This window comes from Cibotium barometz, chromosome 11 (genome assembly GCF_041138505.1).
Source record: "Cibotium barometz isolate CiBa-2024 chromosome 11, ASM4113850v1, whole genome shotgun sequence".
Lineage (NCBI taxonomy): Eukaryota > Viridiplantae > Streptophyta > Polypodiopsida > Cyatheales > Cibotiaceae > Cibotium > Cibotium barometz.
This window is the reverse complement of record NC_141056.1, coordinates 13639947-13663260: the sequence shown is the minus strand read 5'-3', so window position 1 is coordinate 13663260 and position 23314 is coordinate 13639947. Positions and strand designations below refer to the sequence as shown.

At 40.4% G+C, this 23314-nt stretch overlaps 2 protein-coding genes and 1 long non-coding RNA gene across 6 annotated transcripts; 1 reads left to right on the top strand and 2 right to left on the bottom strand.

The window, feature by feature from the left end:
• The first annotated feature begins 526 nt into the window (after positions 1 to 526).
• Positions 527 to 21854, top strand: LOC147633786 (putative multidrug resistance protein). Of its 3 annotated transcripts, none has more exons than XM_086804828.1 (3): positions 527 to 800; positions 907 to 1049; positions 21502 to 21854. In XM_086804828.1, the coding sequence occupies exons 1-2, from the start codon at positions 636 to 638 to the stop codon at positions 1006 to 1008; spliced, it is 267 nt and encodes an 88-aa protein (XP_086660954.1). In that variant the 5' UTR covers positions 527 to 635; the 3' UTR covers positions 1009 to 1049; positions 21502 to 21854. The 3 variants fall into 3 exon arrangements, with proteins under 3 accessions (XP_086660954.1, XP_086660955.1, XP_086660953.1); XM_086804829.1 differs by lacking the exon at positions 21502 to 21854 and adding an exon at positions 5954 to 6002; XM_086804827.1 differs by lacking the exon at positions 21502 to 21854 and having other exon boundaries at positions 907 to 1114.
• LOC147633785 (uncharacterized) lies at positions 10113 to 22369 on the bottom strand. Of its 2 annotated transcripts, XM_086804825.1 has the most exons (7): positions 22090 to 22369; positions 20886 to 21012; positions 20590 to 20709; positions 19101 to 19240; positions 18596 to 19004; positions 10670 to 10788; positions 10113 to 10559 (listed from the first exon to the last, which is right to left on the bottom strand). In XM_086804825.1, exons 1-7 carry the CDS (start codon positions 22131 to 22133, stop codon positions 10451 to 10453), a joined length of 1068 nt encoding a protein of 355 aa, XP_086660951.1. In that variant the 5' UTR covers positions 22134 to 22369; the 3' UTR covers positions 10113 to 10450. The 2 variants fall into 2 exon arrangements, with proteins under 2 accessions (XP_086660951.1, XP_086660952.1); XM_086804826.1 differs by lacking the exon at positions 20886 to 21012 and having other exon boundaries at positions 22090 to 22368.
• On the bottom strand, positions 13550 to 15758 carry LOC147633787 (uncharacterized). Its single transcript, XR_015266859.1, has 2 exons — positions 13928 to 15758; positions 13550 to 13826 (listed from the first exon to the last, which is right to left on the bottom strand). It is a non-coding gene; the product is annotated as an uncharacterized LOC147633787 (long non-coding RNA).
• Positions 22370 to 23314: the final 945 nt, after the last annotated feature.

Here is a 23314-nt window from a genome sequence, read left to right as displayed (position 1 = left end):
AGAGAGTTGAAGAATTAGTCCAAACCACTCGCAAGAGAACATAATGTCTCTTATAGTAGAGGCATGCACCTCCATAGTGACAACATCAATCATAGTGTCGGGATCTTGAGTATGAAGTGGCTTCCTTCAATGCCACCATTCAACAGTTAACAAGCGGTTGTATATCGAATTACTCTTAAAGTCATTCTCGTCTTTTGTGAGTTATCAACTAATGTGCATCAAGCTTCGTTAAAGGTGTTATGACCTTAATTATCCTCTCTTTTTTTTTTGGTAATGCGAGATTTTTATTTGTACCAAGCAGTGTCCTTACGGATGAGAGCTGGAAGTAAGACTCGATTTCACGAGACCTCACCCCAAACACACATGTGACATGGTGCCATGCATCTTGTGTGTATGGCTTGGCATGCATCCATATGATATAAGTAGCCACCAAGATCACCCTTCTATTAGTCTCTCCAACCAATCAACAACCCATCTTAAACAAGGATCAACAACTTGTTTCACCCTTCTAATCGAAGCATAAGAAGCTAGTCACACAAGAGTTCTAACACCAAGGGTAGTCAACATAGTGGGGGCAGGTTCTTTAGGATGGGGTTGATATAAAGGACTTGGAGCTCAAATGGCTAAGGGACCAGATGGCATTGGCGAGTCAAGAGTCTGTATTGTTTGCCTGTTCGATATGGGAAAATATTACATATGGCAAGGAAAATGCTACCATGGCGGAAATTGAACAGGCGGCACGAGCAGCGGATGCCCACCATGACTTCATCAGCAGTTTGCAGGGTGGCTGTGCAACACAGGTGATTAATGTTGACTCCAACCATATCTCCCAGCAGTCCATTCATAAAACTCAGAAAGCCTTTAAAGTCTGTTGATTTATGTTTTGGTTGTCGGCATGTCAAACAGGTGGGAGAGAAGGGAGCGAGGATGTCAGGTGGGCGAAAGCAGAGAATTGCCATAGCCAGAGTAGTACTCAAAAACCCCAAGTTCCTACAGTCAAAGACATGAACCCCCCGAGCTGAAGACATCCACCCTCGAAAGAGCTGAAGGTACACACCTATGCAAAGTTGATCAATCAATGTAACATTAATAATCAAAGAAAGGAGCACAGGATTCACACAGATGATTGTGTACTTGTTCCTCTAGAGCCCCCTTTGCCCATTGTTGTTTAACTAAATAATTTTTGCTTAACTAACCCTCCACATTTCTTACCATTCATTTCTAATTAAGATGTTTCATTCTAGTCTACAGTAAACATTACTTAAGAGAGGATAGAAGTACAAAAGAAGGCAATGAAAGAAACAAAATCAAATCAAATAATAAAGTCCCAAATATCAATAAATCATGCCTACACTAAGCGGACATTTACTCACCCGGTACTCCACTAACCTTTTTCCATTATACTAAAATAAGTGGACATTTGCTCGCTAATACTCCACTACCTTCTTTTCATCATACTAGCATCCTTATCCCCTTTCTTTCAGAGGAACAACAGACTAATCAAGTAACTGTTAGCTCACAATGGAACTGAATTCTCACACACACAATGCTCGGTAAGAAGAACACAAGGATGTAGAGTGTGATAGAGAATGCCTAGCTCAATTGCAAGGGAAGCTCGTTCAAGAAATGAGTAGCAACCCTAAACAATGAATGTGGTTGCTTATACCTCAGTGTCCATTCACACTTGGATGGCCATAGAGAAAACTGGTGGGACAAAAGTGCACATGGCATTAATACATGGCCTCACTGTAGAACTATCATAAATAACTAATAAACTCCCTTGTAGTACCAATATGAGGTTTACAGAGATTGTAAAGATTAGTCTCTGAAAGGGATGAGGCCCAAAGCTTTGCGAAAGGTCTTAAACTTTTCACGTGATAAGGTTTTAGTGAAAAGATTTACCACATTATCATGTGTACTGCCATAAAAGATCAGATTGATCTCACCTGCAGGGAGTCTCTCTCTCACATAGTGGTAGTGCACTTCAATGTGCTTGGTCCTAGCATGAAAGATAGGATTCTTAGCTATTGTCATTGTACTTTGATTGTCAGTCACATCAATGAGAATTGGAGTAGGGGTGTCTCTTCAGATATAAAGATCCTCCATCAATCTTCTCAATCATACACATTCAAATGTTACAAGGATGCTGCTCTGTATTTAACTTCAAAAAATGAGGTTGCCATAGTTAGTTGCGTCTTGCTTCGCCAAGAGATGCATGAGTGTCCAAGGAAGAAGCAATTTCCAAATTTGGCTATTGTGTAGATAGTTCATTGCCCCTACAGTTCTAAATCACTCCCCTCGGCATAGAACAATCTAAGGTCTTGAGTGCCTTGTAAGTATCTAAAGATACATTTAACTACCTGCCAATGCTTAGTCCCTAGGTAATACATAAAATTCAAAAGTTGTGATACACTAAACTAGATGTCTGGCCGTGAGTTGCACAAATATATAAGGTATCCAATAGCTTAATCATCAGTGCTTATGTTAAATGGTTCATGACCATGTAAATTGAGCTTTGCACTAGGTTTCATTGGTATAGAGATTGGTTTGTAACTTTCCATCTTGAACCTTTTGTGCATTGCCTTGATTTACTTAGATTGCTTAATGACTATACCATCATCTTGCTATATAAACCGCATACCTAAATAGTAGTATAAAAGACCAAGATCTGATATCTCAAAATTTGAGGCGAGGTCAACCTTGAAAGCTGTAATAAAATCTTCATTGGTTCTTATCAACAACATGTTATATCAATATAGAGAATGATAACAATCAAATCATGTTTGTCCTTTTTGACTATTTTGAAATCTTAGTCTAATCAAATAGGCATGAATCTTTTGGTACCAAGCCTTGGGGCATATTTCAAACCATATATAAAGCTTTCTTAAGCTTGCATTTGTACACATAATTGTGTGATCAACTTGCACATACTCCATATTTTTGACCAAACTTCTTTCAGAAGTAATGAGCTTAGAGGGACCACTGTCAAGAAACCAAGTGTTAGAGACATTGAGGCATGAATTTGGTCAATATTAAAGTTGTAACAGTTATAAGTGAGAAGTCTTCTAGGACAACATTTGTAGAGTCCTCTTTTTGGGTACTTTAGTTCTCAGAGGAAAAACTATTGGAGCCTTTGTTGGATTCCTTCTTCTTCTTATTCTTATTTTGGAGTTTAAAGCAATTTTCAATTGCATGGTCGAGCTTTTTGCAATACCAGCAAAGTAACTTTCTTTGGCTTCTCGAAATCATCTTTAATCTCATAAGTTTTATTTAAATTGGTCTTCCACTGGAACTTTTTGCCTTTGTTCTTGGTGACAAGAGCTTGATCACTGCTAGAACTGAGATGAATGCATTGCTCGTCTTCTAACAATAAGCTGAAAAGATCCTGGTAGGTAAGAGGGGCTATATTGCCCCTCCAAGAAAGCCGGAGGGAAGTATTGAAACCCACACAAGATTCATACGAAGAGTTAGGGATGATGTTAACCATTTCCTTGTCACGAATGATCTCATCGATGTTGAGAAGCTGTTTGCAATTTGGTTAGGTGTTCATTTATAGACTTCTCCTGCATTTTCTCCTTATCAAGTTTCCTTTTGAGAAAAGCAACTTGTGCATCATTTTTAGCATGATACATAGTCTCTAAAGTGTCCCAAGTAAGTTTAGATGTTTTGCAAGAACAAATGTGCAGAATAGTAGCTCCTTTAAGAGAGAAAATAATTAATGCCAAAGCTTGTGTATTATTTGAATTCCATCTTCTTTGATCATCAGTAACTTGAGAAGCATGTGTTTGGGTTTGTTGGCCATGACTCCTTTGAGGAGTGCTAGGAGTAATTGTGCTAGGGTGGGGGTCATCATCATTGGACAAGATTCCATAATTCTTGTCAATAAGGACATTTATGAGCATGAAACTCCAAAAGAAGTAATTTAATCCATCGAACTTGTCTCCTTTTGAAAGAATACCAAACAAATCATTGGATGAGTTGCTAGTCATACTTGACTGTTGTTAAATCTGAGAAAAAGAGATGCTAAAATAGCTTGAAATGAAGTCACCAGATATGTGCTGATGACCGATCTGTCAGTTTGCTAAAAATCTACAAGTTGAATGAATGATTGAAGTCCTAGATTAGACGGTTATTGAAGTAGAATTGAGCAATTAATTTGTAGTAGAATCTAATGATTGAAGTCCTGGATTAGATGATTGTTGAAGTAGAATCGTGGAGTGATCAAACTGTAGTAGAATCAGATGACTGAAGTCCTAGATTGGAAGACTGTTGAAGTAGAATTGAGCAATCAATAAATTATAGTAGAATTGGACGATTGAAGTCCTAGATCGGACGATTGTTGAAGTAGATCGAGCGATCGAGCTGAAGGGGGATCCAACTCTTCATGACATACACCTTCGGCTCATCCTCTTCGTTGTTGTCTTTGTTATCCATTTATTGAGTCTTGTAGTCACTATCATTTTGTCTTGTGGGTTTCCACCTCACTGTGACCACTGTTGGGTGTGCACAGTGCAGTGAGTCATGTAGTCACTATCATTTATTGAGTCTTGTAGTCATTATCATTCTATCTTGTGAGTTTCCACCTCACTATGACCACTGTTGGGTGTGCATGGGGCATAGAGGAGTTGTAACAGCATGCGGCAATGATAGAAGTGATTCAATCATCTTCGCATTTGTTATGCCTCTTCATTCAAGTCTATTCATGTTTTCTTGTGTTGTGTGTGAGCTTAGGACTCTGGGACATACTTTCTAGAGTAGAACCACCACTTTCATTGTGTGCCGGGCACCTAACCCTACTATAGTGAAGCAGTGAGTTAATGGCACTATTGACAGTCGACGACTATTGAACGGAGAACTACAAGATGGAGAGAAGATGGCAAATGCAGTAGGTGTGGTGCTGTTGAAGTCGTTGACACACCTACTGAAGAAGTCACCTTCTGCCACCTATGAGTGAAGCTCCAACTATGCAAGAGAAGCCGCAATCTGCTACTTGTGAGTGAGTGAAGCTCCAAGTCTACAAGAGAAGCCGCCTTCTTCTGCCTATGAGTGAAGCTCCAAGTATGCAAGAAAGCTTCAATGGAATCTAAAGCTCCAGTAAGAAAAACTTCAATGATGAAGAAGCTGAGAGATCAAAATCCCTGCTCTAATATACCACTACTAGCTCACAATGGAGACGAATTTGCACACACAATGCTCGATTAGAAGAACATAAGGGAGTAATCCTATGCAATAATTGTGGTTGTTTATATACTAGCTAATTGTAAGGTGTCCATTCACACTTGGATGACTATAGAGAAAAACCCAGTGGAACAAAAGTGTCCATGGCATCAAAAAAAGGTTTCACTGTAGTATTACCATAAATATCTAACAGTAACATCTCTCCATTATATTAATAAGTGGAAATTCGCTCCACCAGTACTCCACTACCTTCTTTCCATCATACTAGCATCCTTATTCCGTCTATTTCGGAGGAGCAAGAAACTAATCAAGCAATGTCTCTAAACTGTTACAATCACCTCAATTGCTCTTCTGCTCTTGGTCAATGTTTTCCTTAATCTCGAGGAATCGAGGACATGATCAACATCATTAAGAAGGGGGGCATGCTAACTAAATATTTGACTAGCACATTGTATATTTTTTATTTAATTATTTGGTGCTCAAGAGTTGTAAGGCCAATCAACTATAAGGCTACTAGAAGTCCACTTTTTATGTTTTGGGTGGCCAAAATGCCACCATGTGAACTCATGGCCAAAGTATATAAATGAAATCTCACTATTGTATTATACACTCTTATACATAATTGAAAAGTCCCTTGGTGCAACTTATGTGTGTGTGTGTGTGTGTGTGTGTGTGAGAGAGAGAGAGAGAGAGAGAGAGAGAGAGAGAGATTAGATTATGGGTTGTGCCTCTTGCTTGAGAGTAAGAGTGAGAGAGTGACCATTTACTATTGAAGTAGTGACACACCTAAGGAGCGCGTGAAGGAGAGGAGCGACTAAATGGAAGTAGCACTTCGGAGGTGTGGATAGCAAGTAAATTCCCAACCACAATTGCATTTCCATTCTAGCGTATGTTAGGGTTGGATGTAATATTCATCCATTTTAAAGGATTCAAGAGAGATTTCATGATCGTGCAAAGCCAAATTAAATGCAAGAAGTTTTGTACTAAATAAAAAATAAAAATGGTATGATAGTCATTCTACAAGTACATGCATGATACCCAACTTTGTACAAAAAAAAGTAGAGTGCTTAAGAGTTCCATATTGAAAGATGGGAGATATCCTCAAGGCTATATCAAATCAAAGAAGAAAAACATATGGTGATAAGTTGATGATAAGGTAGATAAAGAGAGCCTTTCTTTCAAAACTATAGTTTTATGCATATTCACATCCAAGAAGCTAATAAACGTGCTTTTAAAAATGGGATAACTAAAGGCCGAATAAGGTCAAGGATGATGATAAATTGCAAAGAATTAACTCTAACTTCTTCAAACAAAGGAGATAAAAATTTGGAGCGATAAGAAATTTAATTGTAAGAAGCAGATTGATGTCTAACTATGCAAAAGAGATAAGAAGTGGAGCACAAATTTGGGCATACCACACAAATTGCAAAACAAAAGGTGGGGCTAGAATTGTAAAAGCAAGAGGCACACCAATGATGAGGAATAGAGCCATTAGCATCAAGCAACAAAAATAATTACCAAAAAAGAAACAAATGACATGTACACATCACGAAACATCAAACTTGTGATAAAAGTTATTCGTGCGCATCACTTTTTGCAAGGTTCCTTTTTGATAAATTATGTGCTTTATGGTTGAAATTGATTGGAGAAAAATGCATGTAGGAGTTTAACAATACAAAAGCTATATAGTAGTTTGGATGAAATGGAATTCTTGCAATGGTCATCACATTTTCATCTCACTTTTTTCCTTTTTTTTCAAATGGTTTAGTTTACGTTAGAAGCAAGTATGTCATTTTGTACATATCTTCATAGCCAAATTGGCCCAATAATCAGGTTTTAGACTAGAAAGAAGTAAGCTAGCTACATGTGCCAAATGGTGGTTTACGAGTAAAAAAAGAGATTGATTTTTTTAATAATCTAATATTTTATCTTGTCAATCCCTTGAGAGAGAAAAAATCCACAACTATCCAAAGGAAATGTTTTTTTACTTTAGAAGTAGTGTAAGATTTAATGGGTGTAGTGGTAGTGGCAATGATTTGAGAAGTCAACTTGACACAATACAAACCATTGGCAATGATTTAAGACGTCAACTTGACATGCAACAAACCATTGGCTTTAAAGTAAAAAACCCTAATAAGAGAACATAGATACCATGACCCTTATTGGTATTAACATAGATACTCACACATGTAAGAGTTTTGACCCTAGTTGGTATGAGCATAGATACTAACAAATGCAAGAGTTTTGAAATGATGAGGTGTTAACATAGATATTGACATATGCAAGAGCAAGAACTTTGACCCTAGTTGGTATTAACATAGATACTAACATATGCAAGAGTTTTGAAATGATGAGAATGAAAAATCTTAATGCAATGGCACAATACTATCACTAATGTCATATAAGCACATATGATTACCTTCATGTTTTGAAATCATGAAAGTGCAACTCTTTTATTCTAATGAAATTTATAGTGCTACTCTTGTATCGTAAAAAATCCATGAGAATGCTACTCTTGTATCCTAAGGAAATTCATGAATTGGAGGTTGCACAATTAGAACTCCAAAGTCTTCACCATTGACATGGTGGGTTATGGCATAATGTATAACTAGCAATCTCCTATTTACGTTGGTGAAATTTGATAGAACTTTTGTGCCTCCATGGGTGGCAACAATATCAGGACTTCTCCTTGACGGGGGTGTAGAGGCATTTGGAAGCAATGCGAAACACCAGATGGGCCCTCTGCAGCATAGCCTTCTCCAACGAGGCTCCTGGAAGGTCTTCTGGACTCCAGCAACTTCCCAAAATCCTTCTAGTTGTTATCCTTAAGGTGTAAAATCCCTAGATATTATCAAAGGCTCTTCCCATATACATCTTGAATGCAGGTGTTTCATGTGGGTTCAAACCTCCAAGTGGGTGTAAAAGCCTGGTAGTTCCTTAAAATTGAGTACAGCCTATAGCAATGGCAATCAGCTTGTTCAGCAGTTGCAACCAGAATTCTTCAAAGACAGTGAGACCTACACTGCTCCCAGGTGCTTGGAGATCTTTTGAAAGTGTGTTTACATTTATTCTTGGCCACCGATTTTACATAGAGCAATTTTTCTTTTCCCAAAAAAAAAACTTCTATTAAGTAATATAAAATGAGTTGAGGAGAAGAAAATACCATGGTTCCACTCTCTCGTAAAATTCTGTTGCGTTTTGTTTGCATAGCTCTAGAAGATCCCTGCGTACGGGCCTAGGTGGCCAAAAGAGTATGAACAATGTCATTCCATATACTGTAGATACACTGGATGTCATAAACATGAATACTCCCTTATTAGGTATTCCATTTTCACACGTCTTTTAAGGTTTTCATCTTTGGAGGTTGGACATCTCAAATAGAAGGCCAAAGTGAAGTTGCAAACTCGACTCTATAATATCTTTTCAAAATGCTATGTTGCATGTACTTGCCATTGGTAGAGTTTGCCTATAATAATTTTGTGCATGCATCTACAGGCAAGGCCCCTTTTAAAAACATCTATAATAAGGTGGTGTTATTACCATCCTTTGCACTAAAGATGAAATATTTGTTTGATCATTAGAGGATACACAATGCTTTTCCTGGTCTTCCAGATATGCCATGCCGCGATACTAGCATCTCAAAGGTGGTGTCAATACTCAGCAGAGGTGGTGTATATCGTAATTGAGGGATGCGAAAGTGGTGTATAGGCCAAGTAGCATGGCAGGTAAGCCCAACAGCTGATGGGCAGTAGGCAAGGTGCCTGACGAGCTGGTGGTCATAACTAACGGGGAAGAAAGAGGAGAGGTTGGGTGGTGGGGTGTTGGGGGGCGAGGGGGTTCCCAATGACGACTTCAGAAAATTCTTCCAGATATTCAGCCACCTTTCTTCATCTGTGCTAGATTACACAATTTTCCTTGCCTAGACTAGATATTGGGCTTTGTGGATGATCTACCATGCATGAAATCAGTTGATTTTCTGCCATGATGAGATCATATGCTTTCCTTTTTTAAGGAGGTCTCTTTACCTTTCACTCCAAGATTCTTTTGACCTCAAAGATCTTTCCTCTAAAAAATTGGAAGTATTTTTCCACTGTTTCTGATATTTGAGTAGTAGTTGTGCCACCTTGGGACAGCTATGAATGTACCATACAATCCTTAATGAAGCATTGTTTTGACAAAAAAAAAAAGAGTGTGTGTGTGTGTGGGGGGGGGGGGGGGGGGGTGGTGGGGGGCAAGGTAAAAGCCTCCTACGTCAGGTGCCAAAGAATGATCTGACCAAGCCCTGCACGCCTGGCACCCAAAAGGGAGCCCAATATCTGTCTCCCCCCTAGTTCTATGTGGAGAGTGTTGCCAACACAGTTTTGCCACGGCTGGACGAAAAGTAATAAGTATGGAGATGAGATTTCCCTGGGCATGTCAGAGAAGGAACCCATCAGTGTAGGTTTTCCCAGTATTGGGTACTTTATGTGAAGGAGATGGCTCAATTGGTCCAATGGCAGAGAAGGTTGACGTCCAGCACTGAGGCTCGATGTGAAGGGGCTTATCTTGGAGTACACATAATGAAACAGAAACAAGTTTTGGCATCCGCTTCTCATGGACTTCCAACAGTGACTGCAAAAAAAAACAAAACATATGAATTGTGAGGGTGATAACTTCGTCAATGATGATCTTGGGTGAAATGCACAATCTAGTCAAGAAAGAAGAGCCCATACCGTCCCCTCTACTGTGACCTTATCCAATCGCAAGCCCAGAGATCATAAGGAACAATCTCAGATACAGCATCTAACCTAACTCATTAAATTTTGTGCAACTTGATTAGTCTGGACAATAGAGTCAGTTATGATGATAGACCCAGCAGTACATCATGCAATGCAAAGAGCCATTGATAGCCATATAAGTAGAGAATAACCCAGAGACAGTGGGCTCATTGATTGGATTATACAAATTTACTTGCATATTTATGTTATAATGATCTCACAATCGCATCCATAAGCTGCCCCTTAGACCAACTTGAGTTTTGGAACCTCCCATCCCTTAGAAACGAGAATACCAAAGTGTCATTGCCCAATACACACAAAACTGTCCTTAATATGTGTGGATGATGAATTCCATATTTTCTATACTTTCCAAGTGAACCTTTGGCATGTATACAACTTTTCTGAGCACAAAGCAGTCTATAAAGGAGTTTCTAGATCTGTATGCCAGCAGATTGCTTTAAAAACTTGCAAGGTATGGCATAGAGACGAACAACAATCTGCTTCCAAGAGAGTTTTCACATAGCCCAGATTGTGCTGCCATCATTAAATAGGCCATGGACGTATTTCCGGACCAATTCGTCTCCTTTGACTCCTCTCTTCTTGCGGCACTGAAAGCAACAGGTCCTATCATCCAAAGGAACCTTTTTAGTACAACATTTGATATCAGAGAGATGAAAAGCTGAGATAAAATTCACCATAGACCTGAGAAAAAGGCATGTGGTAGGATCACTCACCTTCTAGGGAAGTTCACGTTTTCGCACTCCTCACATTCCCAATTGCCATTAACTCCAGGCTCAGGCTTCAGGCTTCCACCAAATGCAGAGGCAGTCACCGCAGCCGGATCTCCGAACTCCTAATAGATATCTCTCACATTATTAAAAACAAGTGATACTCATGCAGACTATATATTCTTTACATTTTAGGAAATGCAAAAGTCACCACAGTTTTCAGTCTAAGTTTGAGTGACGAGTGTGACCTCGCCTTTTTTCTTTCCAAAAAAGAGACTTCTATTAAGTAATATAAAATATACAAAGGGAGATCTCAAACCAAAAGGTAGGGAGATCTCAACCAATCAGGGGCACTATGGTGCCATAAAAGCCCCATAAAAGTGGAGGAGAAGAGAATACCATGGTTCCATTCTCTTATAAATCTGCTGTGTTTTGCTTGCGCAACTCTAAGAGATCCCTGCATACGGGCCCAGGTGGCCAAAAGAGTATGAACAATGTCACTCCATATACTAAAAATACACTGGGTGTCATAAACATGAGTACCCTCCAAGGCCTCTCAGCATCTGGTCTTCCAGATATGCCACGCCATGATACTAGCAATAATCTCCTAGGTGGTGTGTCAATACTTAGTGGAGGTGGTGTGTATCATAACTGGGATATATCCTGACACTGAGTATCATGACTCTCAGGCAAGCGGCCTAGGGTCGTTAACTGCTATGGCGAAAGTTTCGACTTTTCTAGTGTGCTTTATGGGCACCCGCCTTACCATGAGTGAGTGCTTACCGATGGAAGGCACTGTTCTATATGAATCACCACAAAGAATTGCAATCCTGATGGCATATTCTTTGTGAAGAATTATGGTCATATGAAGGAATGTACACCCTTAAAAGGGGAGAATTGGTTCAGACATAAGGACTATGAGAGTCACATGAGCCGCCACTGACACATGCTTGGGCAAAATATTCCATTTGTCGGAGAACAATGCTCTTGTTCAGGTTTCACTCAATGATTGAGATCGGTATAGGGTGCCAAATACTTGTGATGGAACAGTCTAATTAGGGCTATAATTGAGATTAGTGGCCTATTGATATTGCTTCTCAACTGGGTTTCTAGTAAAGTGATTAAGGCACTAAAACAATTTTGTCACATGTATGCGTTAACAGCCTGGCATGTGGACATGGACCTTACTTCAGCTACCTGAGAGGCAGATTAGGGGCAGGATATGGTCCAATTTGAGCTGTTTGGATTGTCCAATACGATCATGGAGATGCCCCAAGACATGCACAAATGGATGGGACGCAAGTTGTGCACAGTGTGAACATGTTATAATGACATATTGGATGATATTTATGGACCTGAAAACCAATAGGTCACGTGAATCCGAACTGCAATCCAATTGCTATAAAAAGCAAGAGATCCTCTCTTTTGTGGGTCTCTACCAAGCTTACAATACCCATATGGACAAATTTTCCAACCTTGCAACACCTCTTACCGATTTGCTCAAGGGCGTGAAGACGCGTCGACAAAAGGTGTCCGTTACGCGCAAAGCACTGGAGGCATTTTATGCAATGAAAAAAGTTGCCTCTGAATCTCGGGTTCTCAAATTGGCTTCATGCCACATGGGATGATCCTTTTGAGGTAATCATTGATGCCAGCAATCTAGCCATAGGAGCTATCCTCAAGCAGGAAGGGCGCCCAGTGCCTTATTATAGCCAAAAATTAAATGATGCAGAAATAAAATATTCTGTGTATGACAAAGAGCTATTGGGGTTGATGACAACACTTAAACATTGGAAACACTTCCTTTACGGAAGAGAGTTTACCGTTAAGATAGATCATCATGCACTAAAATGGTTGCAAGCCATGTCTATTGCCCAATGGAGTGACAAACAAGCCAGATGGAGTCAGATCTTTCAACAGTTTGGAGGTATGTTGAATACATCCTTGGCTCAAATAACACCGTTTGCCAATGCTCTTAGTCGCAAAGGCACAATTCAAAATTTGCAAGAGTCCACTATGCTTGAAATCCAAGAAAAAGATCTCGACAGTATGAAGGCACAATACGAGAATTCATTGGAATTTGGGACTTACTATAGATTGGCCCTACAAGAAGAATCTTCAACCGGGTCACTATACCATTCATGATGACTGGTTATTCTACAAGAACCGATTGTGCATTCTTAGGGAAAAGTGACAGGGACTTCTCCATGATGTCAATGACTCTCTCATTGGAGGCCATCGTGGTATCAACAGTACATTGGAGAAACTTGAGCGATCACTCTATTGGCCAAAGATGAGACAGGATGTCTATCAATATATATACCTAGATGAATCTAGGAACATGCCCAAATTCACCTTTTAGGAGCATGCATGTTATATACTCATATGGTAGTCAACCCACAAGACTATATAACTATCAACTCCATTATGCATAGTATGGACTAGATACTACGACATCCCCACTAACGTCATCAGTGCCCAATAGTGGGTGTAGAACTCTGTATCAAGATATGCTCTCACACACGCACTCCACACCAGTGTTGCCAAGCGTTTCTGAAACGGCAGGTATGAAACGGGGTTCATATGTTTTGAAACGTTTCATAAAAGGTAAGAAACGGGTACAAAAAGGTTTCATACAAAATAGAAAAAGCATGTATATTTTTAACTTGAAATATACAAAAGAAAAAACTGTTGACATAACTTATAAGAGACCACATTGAATTCATTTCAATAAAAACAAAATACATGTAAGATATGATGATATCACAAATCACGTGGGTGATGACTAAACAGAAATCACTAAATAGAAATCAAAAGGATCACCACGTGGGTGATGAGTCATGACTCAAAATCCAAGATCAAAATAAATAACATGTCCAAAGTTGCTCCAACTGTGTCTCCTTGAGCAATGCAGTAGCTCGCCCAAACATATGGCTACCGTTGCGGTAAATGAGAAGCTCATCCTCGAGCTTTCTCATAAGCTGTATATCACCTCCGAGTCCCACCAACTTAATAATGTAATCGGTACATCCCGACTCTAGCTCCTCATTGAGGTATTGCTCCTCATTCCTCCAAAGGGGATGCAAAATGTGAGCTGTTAGCATGGATTAGCCTATGAAACCAATCCCAACGCCGATTCTAGATCTCCTTAATATCTTGAACTCTACATGTGACATACATAAGAGATCAAGATTTATAAAATAACTTACAGGAAGACTCAAGAGAAAGACTCAAAGACTAAAGTTAAAGCCCAAGGGTGAGCACCTGTCAGGTGACAAGGTAGTGCAATCATTGAGAGCTTCACCAATTCTGTCCATGAACTCATAGAACAGCCCAATGGTACTCCCCTCCATGTCTGTGAGCCGAAGGACACTATACATGGGCTGAAGGGCCTTCACAAGTCCCTCTGCATCCTGCCACCAAGTATCTCTCATGACCATACGAGAGAATGCTATAGACTTGGGCTCATCCTTGTCCTCATGCTGTCCATTCACGACACACAACAGTGCACAATAAGCCATGTTGCACTCTCACCAGTCTCTCCACCACAATAAACATATATGCAAACCGAGTTTTGGAGGGCTTTAGAAGCTCAAGATCACTATTGGCCCTGTACATGCTCAAAACCTTTGGCCTCTTTGTGACAAAGTTCACCATGCTAGACACATAACATAAAGTAACGTCATTTTATGATTCATGAATTTAACTGTCATCTTGGCCAACAATAGGGCAAGGAGAAGAGAAGGTAGGTAGCCTTAGGCCTCAATAGAGCAAGGGAGGAAGATATGCCATAAATATTGATGGAAGAGAAAACGTGATGCTTTGTGAGTTGTGTAGAGAACCAACATAAAGCAAAACATGACATTACCCCTTTAGAAGACCTCCACAAGGCCCAAGGACACCAAGGAGCAGGCGGGCTGACGCGGGCGTTGGTTCGATGGCAAGCTAGCACACAAAACGACAAAAAGTACAGGTGGCCACCACTAGGAAACGCGCACAGAAAACGTATGAAATGATGTGATGGGATGGACTGTAGGGTATTAAAATATTCAGGATGAATAAAAAACGCGTTTCGTATAGGACGAAACGTTTCGTACGTTTCAAACTTGTACGAAACGTGTTTCTATGCAACATTGCTCCACACACACACACACACACACATAAGAGCATATATTCACACAAAGGCCTTCGTAGTGAGTTTCTGTCAAACCTCCAGAGATGTAGGGCAGACTCAGCCATAATGAAGCCTAGCACTAAGGGAAGAAGCAAATAGAAAGAATTAGTACAGCAAATAAGTAGTTGATAGGGCAAATGCACCGCCAAAGATAGAAAGAATAAGCACGATATCAACTGGCCGCAACTCGGACGAAAAATTCACAATGTGAAATCTGCATGTCTATCAATATGTCCAAGCATGTCAAACATGCTAGAAAGTGAAGGTACCTCATACGAAACAGGCAGGGTTACTTCAACCTTTGCGTGTTCCAGATAGTCCTTTCTAGGATATTAGTATGGACTTTGTTGCACCTCTTCCCGCTGCATTTGGATCTCGGAACACAGTGTATGACCATTGTGGACTGATTCAATAAATTCTGCATGTTGATCCCATGCAAGCAAACAACCACAGCTGAAGACATTGCTCACCTATTCATCTGACATTGGTACCCCACTGGAGGTTTGCCAAGGACAATAACACCAGACAGGGATCCCAAGTTTACTTCAAATTTTTGGAGAGCATTGTTCAATAACTTTGGGACCAAGTTGCATCTATCCATTGCATTCCATCTGCAAACAAACGGCCAGACAAAAATATACAATCAGTTGCCATTTTGATGTTCTTAAATCGTATTGCCATGATAGGCAGTCAAAGTAGGAGCATTATCTTCTTTGGTTCAGGCCATACTCAACGACACTCATTCATCTAGCATTGGTCGAACTCCATACGAGACAGCATTTAGTCGCCGTTTCTTGTCACTTCTGACAAGAAAATATGGTATTATCTTCCTTGGAGGCCAACAAGACCACCGAAACATTTTTAGAGATTATTGAGTCTGTCAAAGAGCACCTTGCCAAAGCACAGGAAACATACACCAGGCAAGCCAACAAATCAAGAAGGGATGTCAACTTTAAAGAAGGGGACTGGGTATATCTCCGGATAATGAAGCAAGTGGGCAAACATTGTCCAAAATTATCCTTTCGTAGCTTCGGACCCTTTCCTATCATTAAAAAGATAAATGATTCCATATAGTTGGACTATGCATAATGTTTTCCATGTTTCTTGGTTGAAGCCCTACATTGGTCCAGCTTTGCAGGATATTGCAGATGAGAAACAACCGGACGTGGTAGATGAAGCCGAAGTTATTGAGCTTGAACAGATTCTCCTCCATGAGGTGGAAGCAGTTGGTATCAGAGAATGTCTAGGTCGTAAAGTTTTGCATCAATGCTAAGGTTTGCATGTGAATCAACAAATTAGGGTTTGCAAGCAAAATTCGGGTTTGCATTTTTGTATTAAATCAGCCTTTTTGCATCAGCTTTTTGCTCATTGTCAGCATAGTATAGTACTAGAAAGTCTATATTTCAGTCTAGCATGGCTCTAGGGTGTCTAGGATGCATGTAGAAGCCTAGGTTTAGGGTTTTGGGATTGATTATAGCAAAAAAAATAGCAAGCGTTTCCTCATGGAAACCATAGAGGATATTTTCGCTTTGATGAAAAGGCAAAGTGAAGCTAGTTGGGCATGTTCGAACAGGCATCCCAAGAAAGGGCAAGCATGTGAAGACCAAGATTGCCGAAGGGAACAACGTGAAGAAGAAGCAAGGCAAAGAAGGGAACAACATGAAGAAGAAGCAAGGCGAAGAAGAAAAGACGATGAAAGACGTGAAGAAGAGTATTGGAAACAAATAAAAGAGTTTTTCGCCATGATGAGTCAAAGTACTCCAGTGGAAGCAAGTGTGGTGAAGACCAAGGAAGAGGACAAGAGTACCGCAGCACAAGACCAAGGACAAAGGGATACCAAAGAGGCACTAGAAACCGTGTTGGATCCGCAGGTTAGGTCAAGCAAGAGGTGCAATTGTTCGAGCATGAAGAGCCACAAACAATTCTTGATTCTATGCGAGTTCCTGAGATCATCATAGCCATCGAGGAGGTGACAATTTGCGAGGTTCCCACAATTATCTCCAAATCCATCGACGAGGAGGAGAAGTTAAGTACTTCAATTGCTGAGGTGTTCATGGAGTCTATCATGCCCATAGAGCTTCCAAAGGCAAAGGGGCAACTTCCATTCCCGCCAGTTCTCGAGGAGAGTGGTGGAGACACCATATGGGAGATCCAGACCGCAGTGGAATCGACAGCATGGAGCAAAGGCACATCATGTGCACCCCAACTCTAAGTTTAGCAGGAGGAGATGTCACGCGCCACGTAGACATGACTATTCCTTACAGCTGCCTTAAGGGCAAAGTTAGAGGTCGTATATGGGCAGTTTGGAGACAGTTTGGTGGCCCTATAGGTGCTCGGGGGTGCCCAGTACATGCACCAGTGCTTGGGACATATTATGGACACAATATGAACACATTTTATGACATTTTTGATGACTTTTTATGGCCTGAAAAGTGAAAACCGACCTGATTACGACTTCCTAACACTTTACTATATAAAGGCAGGTCATGGGTCATTCGTAATCATTCAAAGACAGAGATTGTAGAGCCAAAGGCATGCAGTCTAACAGTTTGGATCAGCCAAGTACATCTCCAAATCAGCGTTTTCCATTAACGCACAGTGGAGGACAGTAAGCATAAGTTCATTCATAGCATTCATAGTCTAGATCTACATTGGATCTATGGCAATCATTGTAATTACTCATTTGTTCAGTAATATATAGTAGGAGTAGGTTGGGTAAAGAGTCTCTCTCTTCTCTTTCTCTCTACTTCTCTATGTCATGAGCATGTGATAGCGTTAAATCTTTGTTGCTTTGCGTTAATCATCATTAAGCACGCTTCTGCATAGTAGTCATGTTACATCTAAGGACATGTAGATGCCCACAATCTGAAGGGCAGAGACAAAGTTTGGGTGCTGAGGCTCTGATGGCAAGAATGAAGGATGAAGAAGGAAGAATAGGCTTCTTCATCATGACATGCTTATTTTTTCCAAAAGATAATGTTTTCTATATTACTAAGGTCGGTGTTCAAATTAACTGCCCTGTTTACGCTTCATTCAACATTGGTTGCCCAAATAAAATATGGCTCCTTGTTTTGGGTGCCCCCACCTATGTGTCATTGCATTTTAGTCATGTTACATCTAAGGACATGTAGATGCCCACAATCTGAAGGGAAGAGAGGAAGTTTGGGTGCTGAGGCTCTGATGGCAAGAATGAAAGATGAAGAAGGAAGAATGGGCTTCTTCATCATGACGTGCTTTTTTTTCCAAAAGATAATGTTTTCTATATTACTAAGGTCGGTGTTCAAATTAACTGCCCTGTTTACACTTCATTCAACATTGGTCGCCCAAATAAAATATGGCTCCTTGTTTTGGGTGCCCCCACCTATGTGTCACTGCAGTTTCTATGAAAGGTAAGCCCACTTTGTGTGATCTGCATTCAGACTCATGTTACTTTGGTAGGCAGCCTAATGCCTACCCGTTCACGATTCCTCCCTACCTCACACTCATAGCCTCTTCTGTCTTTTTCGTTTTTCGAGCCGGGGTCTAACATGACCTTAGAATGCTGCCCTACACTCAAGCCAGGATCTAATACGCCTTCGAATGTTGCCCTCTTCTGTCTCTTAATATAATATGGTTCACAACATTGGCTGAATCCTCTCCTAAACCCTAACCCTAACAAACTAACCTATCATAGCACATGCATCAAATGTTGGTGATGCATGTAACATTTTAAACAAAAGAGAACCTCAAAAATCAAATTGTAAAAATTAATTGCATACCCTGAGAAAGTCACTTGGCCGATCCTTGTAGTCTTCCCATTTTAAGCTAGCCCGCACTAGCATTCGAGAACCTGAGGAATTGCTCACACTAGAGTTGGGGCGAGCTAATATGTTTCCCACACCCAAGACAGCAGCACCATGGCCCACACTTGTTGCATACTGAGGCTGCGAAAGCATGTTAAGGGAACCATTTACCCCCATAGACAAGTTGCCAAATGCAGGGGAACCTATTGACACCAATGATGAAGCAGACAAAGTTTGCTCCTCTGCTGTGTGGAACCTGAGTTTCATGGTTTGAAGCCATAATGCTGCTGATGTCAAGCATTCTCCCGCATCACCAATGGGATCAGATGATGCCGCAAAACAAGCTATCAAATGTTCAGCAAGGCGCTTTCCTGCTGTCGTAGCACTGTGCACACATAAAGCACCAATAATGTTGTCAGAAAAAGCAGGTATAACATACTAGCCATGTTGTGCTTATGTCAAGCTCATACTGAGGCTATACCTCAAGGTGGTGGACCTGCAACCAAAGAAACACTGTTCACCATCAAAATGTGGTGATTCAAATGGTATCTGTTCGAGACCTGCTCCTGGCCAAGGATCGAGCTTGTTGATTAGAGGTGAACCAGATGAAACCATTCCATGCTGCAGGAGAAAAGAATCATTAGGTTACTATCTTTATGCCCCCAACTGGAACTACTAAGACTCACCGTGTAGCATTAAACAAATACCTTGGATCTGATTTAGGCACATGAGGTAGAGCTGAGAATTGGTTACAACACCTGCAATGTTCATTCTGGCACGAGCAGCAGGCATTCCCTCTGCCCATACCATCATGGGGAAGCCAGAGGCCCTCTCTTCTCAAATTATTTTTATGCCATTAGATGGATCCACCTTCTATCAGAGGGTGGAAGTCACAGGTTTACTTGAAAAACGCCATGTCTCTTGTAAGAATGGGCACTTGGCTAATCACTGCCCCTGCTGTTAATGACAACACAACACAAAGAGCCCATATCTCAGCCTTATCAACAACCAGAGATTCTTGCTTGAGCCCTCACCCAAAGATGCTAACACAGGGTGTAAGGTGGTGGAAGCAGCTGACTCATCAACAGGGATGGATGCAGCCACTGCTAGGTTCACCTCCCCTGTGTCAAGCCGACAACGGCAACTATACCTGTTGTCCTCCCAGAGGATGCACTGAGTCATCAACAGGGTGGATGCAGCCACTGCTAGGTTCACCTCCCCCATGTCAAGCCCACAACGGCAACTATACCTGTTGTCCTCCCAGAGGATCCACTAGACAAGGATAAAGTACCCTTGCATCCCTGCTTTTCCATTGTCAGCACAGAGGTGGTGTTTAGATTTGCCACCCATCCTCCATTTCTATCCATATTGCATGACTCTTTATCAATGGTGATAAAGACGTGCGAACTCTTGGACATGGCTACTAGTTCAGCTCCTGAGAACAGCCTGGCTTCACAGTAAGTGAAGGAATGCAGAAGACTAGCTTAACCACCTCCGGTCCCCCAGTAACACAGGGGGCCTCCACATTCATTTTTCCCCACAGTGAGCAATGAAATGGATCACATTTGACTTTGGAGCTTGTGAAGGAGAACCTTTGTGAGTTCTATTATTACATGCGCACTTGATCAGTGGCCATATAGCTACAGTTAGGAGCATTTTTTCTTTTTCTTTCCTACCCAAGTACCTATTAAGTAGCACATCTTCATCATTATACCAACTGTGAAGTCAATGCCAAAGAAGCTTGCAAGCAGACAGAGACTCGATGATACTTTAAAGAATCCAAGATTATGTGCCACGATAACCCAATCCTGTCCACTAAATTTCCTTTAATGGTGCAATTGACCTTAATGATTCTTAAAGTCTTAATGATGCAACTAAACAAGCAAGTCACACCTCTTTCTCTGAATACAACACACAATCACTTCAAATCCTAACAAGATACTGTGTCTATTCACCTGTCACCAACTTACCAAAGGATGAATCATTCTAGTTGGATGCTGCACTTCGCCCTTGACCAAATTCATTTTTTCTATGAAAGCCTTCACTACAGCATCACCCATCGGACCCCGTCGCTTTCTACACTTGAAACACTGCACTCAAAAACAGGCACGCCATCAACTTGAAGTTTTACATTGAGCATAAGGGCAGAAAATATTTATACATACATAAATGTATGTATGTTTACACATTTATGTACACCATGACATAAATGTATGTATGTATACACGTGTGTACATCAGGACATAAATGCTCAATGGAACTGTACCTCTGTCCGGCGAGGGTAATTCACATTTCCACAATGTGGGTCCTCACAAACCCAATTCCCATTTTCTAGAGGGCGTGGTTGTTTACTCCAAGAGTTCTCATTTTTGAGCTCTGGCATTCCATGCATTCTGAGAGCTTTATAAGCTACGTTAGTACGGCGACCTTCAATTTTTCATAGTGCATGTATTTGTACACCTATAACTATACAAGTTTACACTTACATAAGCACAAACATAGATTATACAAGTTTACACTTACATAAGCACAAACATAGATGTGTATATGCACTCACATATGGAGGTACATATGGACATCCTTATATGTAGTGAATGTATGTGTACACCTATAATTATACAAGTTTACACTTAACATAAGCACAAACAGAGATGTGTATATGCACTGACATATGGAGGTACATATGGGCATCCTTATATGTACACCAAGCAATCCTCATTGATGTGTGTGAGAACATATTATTCATGTACAGGCATTATAATATAATATTTGTATACACCAGATTTACACATACATAAGCATAACAACATCTGTAACTTTGTATGTATCCAAGCATGCAGCATGTATTAGACATCATTACAATGCCATGATTAATTTGACAGGTCAGCAATCAAGCATACAAACTTGACTTTACCACAGCAATGAGTGTGCTCTTACACATGTGTATGCATAACAGTACGGACATTTGTATAAACCTGTAGTTGTAAAAGTTTACACATACATAAGCATACATACAGATGTGCAGATGGACTACATATGTGTAATGTATGTATGCATCCAATGTTTATATCTAAGACTGGAGGATTGCCTTCAACATATTGATGCTCCTATATCGCACTGATTATTAAAAAAAGAATGCTAATAATTTGCTAATAATCGAATAATAAAAAGCCAATTGCAAATCCCTAATAAAACCATTCAATGCAAGTAATCTTTTGAAACAATATAAAATGCAAATTATGCCTGTATTGTAGAATGGCTGTCAAATCAACCACAGCCACACTTACTTAATTAGGCCAAAATAAGCTGTATCAACAAGATTGATGGTACATTACCACTCTTGATCGCCCGGGTAATGAGCAATTAAGCTTAATCTCTAAAGACAACGCCCAATTAATGAATTACTTCCGCCCAATCAAGCACAATCAAAAACCCAATTTATGTACAAGAATTTGCAGAAGATTAAGTACCTCCAGGGAGGACGAGAATGCTTCCGCATTGGCTGGTTTTTCATGAAAATCCAGAACACCTTAGATGATGAAGCTTAAATCGAAGAAAATTGAAGAACCCACATGGCTAGAAGCCCATAAGAGTGTACAGCAGCGGCCACAAAACTGGAAGAAAATTGGAGATGCCATTTGACTCGCAATAGAAGAGGTTTGCTCTCGTGAGGATAGCATGATTGACAAAGCAGTTAGAGGCCTCTACGTATTTCTCTAGGTTCTTTCGAGACGCGAGTCATGAGGCTAAAGTTCAAAACCTCTTATTCAAAAGCTATGATCCTATTTCAAGAACTTCATCTATGACTAATGATGACTATGTGGAGGCATCACATGCTCATGCTTGAAAATTTCCTTGAATAAATGGTGATGGCCCATTCCATCCACTCTCATGGCACCAAGGGTGCCCAATATGTCATCACCCTCCATATATTGGCTACTTACAAAATTTTCCCCACAATCTCAATGTGGCGAGCACTTGGACATCCACCCTAACAGGGTAGTTTGGATACGCCCTTGCTAGGAGCTTGTGTTATTGAGTAACTAGACTTGACTCGAGGCTATCAGACCCTTCATTCAAAGATTCCACACCTAGAGCTCAAAGCTTATTTTGAGGCTCGCTTAACTTTTTGAAATGGAAGGAGGGGGATTGATATCACTCATGGGAAGGGAGGAGAGAGGAGTAAGTGATGGCCTTCATTGCTTTCGATGAGAGGGTGTATTTCCATTCACATCACTCAAAAGGGGGTTCAAGAGATTCCACAATAATTCTAAATTGTAGAGAAATCTTCTAGGAACATGCAACATTGAAGGCTTAAGATAATGGTCACATGGAATGGATACGTAGTCAACTACTTACACACAATCAAATTAGAGGACAGAAATTATAGAGAGTCTACATTGCCTGCTATCAATTTAGAGGCAAGATGTAAAACAATTTAATAGAATCGTGCATCACATTCCTCATTCAAGATATGAAACTTCAATGGTAATTCACATGGTGGAGATATCACATATTTACACCATGGCTTTGCTCACACAAGGCTTCACTTCCCATGGTATCAATAAAGATTTTTGTAGGTAATAGCAACTATGAAGAGATTTAATCAATAAGCATTAATATTTTGACTTCACATGCTTAGTCACTTGAGTCTAGAAGCGACGAGGTACGACAACTCAAGAGAGATAATGAGAT